The 8,534-nt window shown below is 29.0% G+C and overlaps 1 protein-coding gene across 1 annotated transcript; it reads right to left on the bottom strand.

Moving 5' to 3' along the window:
* Positions 1–328: 328 nt before the first annotated feature.
* LOC145320119 (astacin-like metalloprotease toxin 2) lies at positions 329–4,427 on the bottom strand. Its single transcript, XM_080162560.1, has 10 exons — positions 4,358–4,427; positions 3,978–4,029; positions 3,854–3,892; positions 3,654–3,684; positions 2,900–2,971; positions 2,576–2,640; positions 2,204–2,308; positions 1,856–1,915; positions 1,476–1,533; positions 329–678 (listed from the first exon to the last, which is right to left on the bottom strand). The coding sequence occupies exons 2-10, from the start codon at positions 4,024–4,026 to the stop codon at positions 567–569; spliced, it is 591 nt and encodes a 196-aa protein (XP_080018686.1). The 5' UTR covers positions 4,027–4,029; positions 4,358–4,427; the 3' UTR covers positions 329–566.
* Positions 4,428–8,534: the final 4,107 nt, after the last annotated feature.

Genomic DNA, 8,534 nt, shown 5'->3' with positions numbered 1-8,534 from the left:
GTTCAAGTCAATTTTCAAGGTTCTGATCTTCCAGGTCTCCAGAAATTTTTTAAAGGCTACTGGGCTGCAATTTTTTTAAGAGACTTTTAAACTTAAACTTTTCTAAGCTACATGACATATAAAACCAAATCCTTTTTCCTACCAACTGCCAGCTGTGGCAACAGGCAGCTGCCAAGTACACTGCTCCAGCTAAAATCTAAGTTTAGTTTTTTCTAATATAAAATTTACTAACCGTTAAGATATTTAATATTTATTAAACAATTTGTGATCCAGCAAGGTTTTTTGGCATTCTCTGCTGCCAGGTCAAAAATTTTAAAAATGGTGGAGCTGAACTGTTGAAACTTTTGCTTCTAAATCTTTAAGGGTTGGCTGCATATATATCTGGGTAAAATCCTCCCTTAGTATTAAAAAATTATAAAAAATATTTTTCATAAATATTATAACCAGTATAAGTATAAATATAATTCAAATTGTTTAGCAACTTTTTGAAATATTTAATTTGCTATTTTAAAAAGAAATATTCCCTATTTTTACAATGGTCACCCTATATATTTAAAATTAATATTTCAACCACTTTCATTGTAAGTGTTATCAAAGTTCTTTCTTTTTCTCATAGCACCTTCAGCTGCAGGTTCCACATTTTCGAAATTGATATTAATATAGTCTTCTCTATCAGGCCTAAAACATAAAGATTAAAAAAAGAAATATTTCACTATTTAATTAAAAATTAAGAAATTTGTAATACCCAAACAGTTGCCTCCCCCCAAACTCCCCTGTTATTTTAGCTCCTTTTAGAGCTAGTAGAATGTTTAGTTTAAGATTTTGAAGGGGTAAAATACAATTAGTGCTCAGGAATTTTCAAATAAAGTTATATATATTGGTAGATATATGACAATTAAAGATAATTATTTTTCAAATATTGCCTTAAAAATGATAAATATTATATTAGATGAAAACAAATTTTCATATCTTCTGAACATAACAATATCAGTCAATATTTTTTTGCTTAACTGAATAGTATATGAAAAATTGCAGTAATTCAAAAAGAATTGTATTCAAAATAGATTATGAAATAAAAGTTTTAAAAATAGCATTTTAAAAGTAATATACATGACAACCATTTTAATGAAAAAAAGGCAAAATATAAAAAAAGCCAAAGCTTAAAAATTTGAATGTGTTTTACTGATAAAATAAATTTTCATTCCCACATCTCTCTTTCTCAATTTTTGTATTTATCATCATTGTTGATGTACATTAATTTATTACATAATTCAGCGGAACAATTGAGGCATAATTACATGAAAATTACTTAAAACAAAAGTAAGGTAAATAAAAGTGCTTTCTTAAATTACTGCTTCTTGATCTCTTTGATTGTATGGCTATTGTAATAATTGGCAGAAAAAGTCAATCTTTAATATGTTTTAGTTGAGATAAGATTTGAAAATATTCATAATTTTTTGTGGACACATGGTTACCTGTTTTGTTCATGAACCATTCCAATTACATGACCCAATTCATGCAATATTGTGGAGCCTGAAATAATTTTTTTAATCACTTGACTATAAGCAATGCATTACAATGTATAAGCATTGCATTACATTGTATAAACAGATATTATATTTATTGAATACTTTTGACCTTAAATTCCACAATGGACAGGGAATTAAGGTTAAATTTGACTGCCTAATTTAATTAATTTGAGTTTTTCTTTAAATAAAAAATTTAATTGTTATAACTCACCATGGACCTATACAAAGCTTCAGTGCAAAGGAAAACTATATTGGTAAATAAGTGAGATATTAAGGTACAGACAAAATAAAGGAAAATCCTCATATATTACATCAGTACTCATTACCTCCATCCACAAAGCAGCTTAAACTCCCAAGATTTAAATTGGTGTTAGTTCCTGCAAATCCTACAGAAAAAGTAAAATTAAGCTTTTTGTATCTATAGTTCAAACAAAGGATCAACTCTTTTACATTTCCTTCGCTTGCCTTGGAGTAAGTGTTTGCTTAGTCTTACTTAGATATATATACATAATGGAACCCAACTTCCTAGAACAGGATAATGCGGAACTTGGCTCAATGTAATTGTACAACCATCAGGTGTATAGTGTTTATGATGTTTGGAAATTCAGAACCATAGAACTTTTTCAATACTCAAAACTTACAGTTTCTATTTGTCTTTAGGTAAAAATAATTACCTATTGTTGCTTTACATACTTCTGAAGATTTTTTGTGAATTGCCAATTCTTGTGAGAAAAATGTAGTATTTCCACTGGTCTCTATTTCACGGAACTTTATACATCCTTTTAAACATATCTTTTAGTTATTTTAAAATTAAAAAGTAAGTTATATTCTTATTTTTTTTTCTTTTTCCTGAGTTAAATTGTATAGAGAACAAGAACAAATGCTTCTTTTAATGATCAATTAAGAAAAAAAGGCTGTCAACCATAAAAATAATACTTTTTTATGGGTTATGATGTATTTACTTTATTTCAAAATTTATGTTTAAGGCTTTAGGTCTATAAATCATAGAAAATGATATAAAAATAAATATTTAGCATATCATTTACCCTCTGTCTGAGCTTCAATTTTCTCCATCTGAGCAACTACTAACTTTTTCTGATCCTCAGTATATCTTTATAATTCACGATTAATTGTTTATTGTATTTTTCATTGATTGAAATGAAACAATAAATGACAACTACAAAGTTTGGTATCAAAAGATATCAGCTCAATTTTTTCTTCCAAAGATTTCCTTTTAGATGATAATATTTTTTTGATGCATTGATAGAAGTGATATGATGAAAATTTTGAAGAATTTAGTCTGGTTAATGTTGTAACAACAGCTTAACTATAAATTTGGTGAAAATTGATTTTCTGATGTTCAATCTTACCTCCTTCCAAATCCGTCTTCATCAAGAAATCTGTAACGAATGGTACCATTTTGCCATAACTTGCTGCTATCACTATGAATGTAGATAATATAACAAAAACATTTTCATCTTAAATATGAATCAATAAGCATTGGGTGTTAAAAACTTATCCTGCTAACCCAGGAAACAAAAAGATATCAAGCTAAATTCAAAAGCAAAGTTGTTCATTATTTAAATTCAGGAAGATTGAAATTGATTTTATTGCAGTGGCAGTATTATTTGCTGTTACTTTAGGCAATTAAGGTGGACAACTTCAAAAGTAAAATAATATCCTTATTAGATAAATATTGATTGAATAGTCTTTTAGTTGCTTTATAAAAAAAGAGGTTTGTTACTCCCAAAAGAAGAAATACTCAAAAATGGTCATAAAGTAATATAAAAAATTTCCTAAAAATAAGTTTTTATTAAAAGATGTGGATTTTATGGCCATTATTGCAACTAAGATCACTAAGAGTGGCTTTAGCAAATCTATCATAAATTTAGGTTTAGACCAAAATAGACATAATTAGGTAATTTTAGGCACCTTTAAAACATACCTGAATGGTATAGCTCTTGTAGATGCAGAATGGATGGGTAAAATATAAATGTTTACAAAAAGTTGTATAAATGTGTTATTTGAAAAGACATAAAATTATGTAACACTATATTTAAAATAATTTATAAAAAAAATTTAGGGTGGGGCATTGTTCTGATGATAAGGGTTAAATATCATTACCTCACAAATGAATATCCATAGCTCTCATCAACTAAAAAATAGATAATTATTTTTACTTATATATATTTATATATTAATTATAAATTACAAGTAAAATAATTAAAACTGATGTGCTAAATTGCATATTTATACGTTATTCATAATATTTAGGTTGTTTTAAATGAATTAGATATTTGTTATGGTACAAAATCAAAAATAACCTGTAGGATCAATGTTATCATCTTCTAATGGCAAGGAATCTGTAAAAAAAATCATGTAAGATATCAAATCTCTGAAATATTAGTACATAATAAATAAAATAAAAATTTACATTTAAAATCTTACCAATATTTTTCTGCTGTATAATAAAAATAAACAAAGGGAAGAAAAACATTTCCTAAAAATATTTTTTTTGTATCAAATATGTTTAAATGGTCTATTTTGTAAGTTAATCTAAATTTTTTTTTCTGTTATAGTGTATTCATTTTTTAAAAATTGAAGTAGCATTTGATTTCAATTAATAAAATTTTCTCTTAAATTTATAACTTTGAAAAAGATATTTTTTTCTATGCAATAAATCATGTAATTTAGAGGAAATGATTATTCGTAAAAAAACAAGATGAAAATCTTTTTTCTTTTGGTCCAACACCTTTTTGTAAAAGCCAAAAATTAACAAAGAAAATCCATAAAAATATTTGTTTATAAACTAATCTGAAATAACTTACCTTGTTTATTTATCACTTTTTATAAAAAAAATCTCTACTACATACACCTTTTGTGTAAAGTACAAGAAACCACTTAGTCCATAAGAACTAGTTTTTAAACTGAGTTGCAGAGCATTATTTAGCAGACTCAACTGAACAAATAAGTGGTCATTTTTGCAACAACCAAAATTTTAAATAGCTGATTTCTTAGTTCTTTACTTTAAATTTTGGTTTTTGTTTAAAAGAAATGACGTAAAAGGCATCTTTTGAGTCCTTGGATTGCAAAAACCTTTGTTTTTATTACCTAATAGTAATACATTTTTTCTGTTTTTTTGGCATTCGTACCATTTATGTCATGCACCTGATATATTTTGTATGATGGACTGTGATCCAGTCTTGAACCCAACATCGTACTATAGACATCTTTACGCGGGTATTATTTAATTTAAAAATTATTAAATTCAACTTAGTTGTGTTAGCACCGAGGGGACGAAGGCCCTAAACTAAAAAAAACTGGTATTAATTTAATCTATTTTACTTCAATATTCGATGAAAATTATCAGTAATACTGTGCTGTACATGATTTCAGTGTGACTGAGAACTGGTTCTAATCAAGCGGCTATTAATCAGTTTTGAAGCCATTCTTATTATTATATTCTTAGGTTTTTGTTATGTGTTTTTTTTGGTTTGATTGTAAGGAACAACCACTGCACCTAATTTCTCTCTGTGTGCAAGTCACGTCACCTTTTAGAACTGTCAAGATATTTTACCAAGACACCCAAAGAGGGAACAATAAGTGTTTTGAAATATGAATTTTGTACATAAAACCAACGGTAATTACAAATATTTTTTCTAAGCTAATTATGCAAGTCTTTCAAAAGTAAAATTATCAATTATAAATACTTTTTGGATAGTATCAAACTCCCCCCCGCCCCCTCCCATGAATTTTAACATTTTATGACAATTATGACAAATAAAATTACCAAAAAATGTTCTATAGTCACACGCTCTAGGGACACATAAAAATTCATTGAGAAATAAGGGCTGCAGATGCTAAAAAAATACTTTTTCGAGGGTCATACTGTATTAAAATTATATAAAAATCTAAATTTAATTATGTTGTGTCGTATAGGTCCTGTGCATCTAAAGAGTACTCAGGACTCTAGGGCAAGTCAATAATAAATAAAATACTTTATTTTAAAAGAGAGAGAGAGGGGACAATGGGCTGTTTATTACACTAGTCCCCAAAGGTTTTTAATAACGTTTTCTTATTCGTTGGCTTAACAACTTTGGGGTACTTTAACTGAATTTTGATTGTTTTATTAAGTTGAGTGTTTAAACGTTTCAACCCCCAGTTTTAATGTAACAAAAAGATATTTTTGTGTGCAATCATTGGGCATGTACATCAATTTAAGGCAATTGCCTTATTCCTTTAGATAACTGAAAATTTAATATAGGGAATTAGTTAGTTACATAATAAAAAGATAATTATAAAAATCTAAACGTTAATAGCTTTCAAAAATGTATTATCATTATACTTTAATTTATTAATGTACTATGGTTTATTGTTATTTTTCCATACAGATTTAAGTTGATTTTAATTCTTATATGTTTGTTTTATAATCCATTTGCACATCCATGTATCTCTGAAATTTAAAAAGCCGTACCCAGTTAAAACCAGGGAGGAAGGGGACATTGGACTGTAAATTGAAATGTTACCCAATTTTTTTAAAACATGTTTTCTTATTTGTTGGCCTAAAAACTTTGAGTACTTTTATTAAATTGTAAATTATTGGTCCCAAAGTTTTCAACCAATAATTTCAATTTACAAAAGAGGAAATTTTGTTTATCATCATTTGATATGTACATCAATTTATTATCCATTGTCTTATCCCTTAACATCCCTGAGTTCAAATACATAACATAACCAACCAGACGAACAAGTTTTTTTATTACACCTAGCATAATAGATTTATTTTTACTTGGATGTTACACTAGATTTTTTTATAACCTACCATAATGGATATATTATTACTTGGATGTTACACCAGATTTTTTTATAACCTACCATAATGGATATATTATTACTTGGATGTTACACCAGATTTTTTTATAACCTACCATAATGGATATATTATTACTTGGATGTTACACCAGATTTTTTTATAACCTACCATAATGGATATATTATTACTTGGATGTTACACCCGATTTTGTATTACCTACCTACCATAATGGATATATTATTACTTGGATGTTACATCAGGCTTTCATGTATTCTAATTAAATGGTACATGCAGCTGGCTAAGATAATGATATTATCACCCCCTTTACCCCATCCCCTCCCCTCCGTCTGGATAAACGAACTGACCAATAATTGAAGTCTATGTTAGCAATCTAAATTAACAATGTTTCCCCTGTCTTAATATCAATATCCAGTATATTATATATCATTATCCAATCCATTCCTACCATTTTCTTTTTAACTTTTATTTTGACCCCCATCTTATTTTTTATGTAGAAGTCACTAGTGATCATAAAGGAAATGATATACAATATACCCACTGATGATTAACAAAGTAAGCCTTTTTATTGAAAAAATCATTGATTGAAAAGTTTGTACTTTGCTTATATGGAAGCAACCAATCAAAATGTTTCTCTTGTTACTATAACAAACGCTTCGATAGAATGAATTATAAAACCCCTCTCCTTATTTATGAATGAAATGAATCGAAAAATGGGGGGGGGGGGGTGTTCTTTCCCAGCACCTAACCCCTAAATTAAAACTAAATAGCCTTCTTTATAAACATCACTAAATGAAAAAAAAATAGAACTACATAAATGGGGGGGGGGGGGGGGCGGATTATGTCTAACATGAAGCGTACGGGAAATTGTATAAACAAACATCTGAGCACAAAATCAAAACTTGATGTGTTTCTCTACTACTTAGGTGCATTGAACCAGGGATCTAAAGGGATAAGATAATCGCTGATAAATTGATAAACTTCCCCAGCGATGACAAACTAAATTACCCCTTTTGTAGTTTATTAGTTTTTGTTGAAATTTCAATGACAGTACCCAAAGTTTTTAGGCCAACAAATAAGTAAACGTTATTATAATTACAAACTTTGGGGATTAGTGTAATAAACACCCATTTGTCCCCTCTCTCTCTTTCTCTCTGTGTGTGGCGTAATGTGTAATAGTTGTTTTGTGATGTAACTGTAGTATCCTCTCCCTACTTTCCCTGGCTGTAGAGTAGCTTCGCTCCTAGTTAGGCCCGTCTAAGTAATTCCCCTTGATAGAGGGGCGAAGCCATGTAAATCCCCTCCCATTGAGAGGCTCACATTGTTTCTGGCAAACTTATTCTATTTTTAACTGTAAATATTGATCTACCTCTCTGTTTATCCATCCCTGCCAGGGATGGAGAGAACTATGACTAACCTGTATTGTGTATATCCATTTTAACCTATGTGTTTGACTAACTAACTAACTAACTATCCCATTTATCCATGTTATTATTGTTGTTGTATAGTATAAATCAGTAATTTCTGTGCCTTTTATCAATAAACACCATAAATGGTAAACTGCATTTATTGCTGGTTAAAGATAGAGAAGCTAAGCTCCTCTATACTTTGGTTTACCTACGTCTGTTCTCCACTGCCGTCCCTACATAACTAAAAGGAAGTCGATAAGAAGAGCTGGAAAAAGTAAGTGGGTTGTGAAGGGGAAATTGTTTTAGAATATTAGTCCCTTCTCTCTGATTCTAGCGCTACAGCATGAAATCCTTAAAGGTTTTTGATTTCAAAACGGGGGAAAAGGTGGTAATTAAAATAGCCTGAACTATCCTATAACTTATATTTTTAAGTTTAAAAAGTACATTCAAACTTTTAGGATCTGGTTATAGAGTTGCTACACTGCACTGTCTACATCTGTCTACCCAAATGTTACAGGAATCATTATTCAAAGTTTTAAATTTACAGGACAATTCTAACATGCACAAGTTAACAATAAAAAACAGTCCGTTAATTGCGTAGGGACGGACCTACCCTAATTATAGAACATGCTTAAAACCATCTTGTTCAGACAGTTCATATTGAACTTCCTGGTAATGATTATATAGTTGCTTCGCTTTCTATCATCAAAGTTTGAAATCAATAGGACAATTATGACATGCATAAATTAAAACAAAGAGCTAACC

Source organism: Acartia tonsa, chromosome 5, assembly GCF_053477335.1.
Source record: "Acartia tonsa isolate MP-2025a chromosome 5, ASM5347733v1, whole genome shotgun sequence".
Taxonomy (NCBI): Eukaryota; Metazoa; Arthropoda; class Copepoda; order Calanoida; family Acartiidae; genus Acartia; species Acartia tonsa.
Note: the sequence above shows the minus strand (reverse complement) of the source record. Positions and strands in the feature narration are given on the sequence as shown.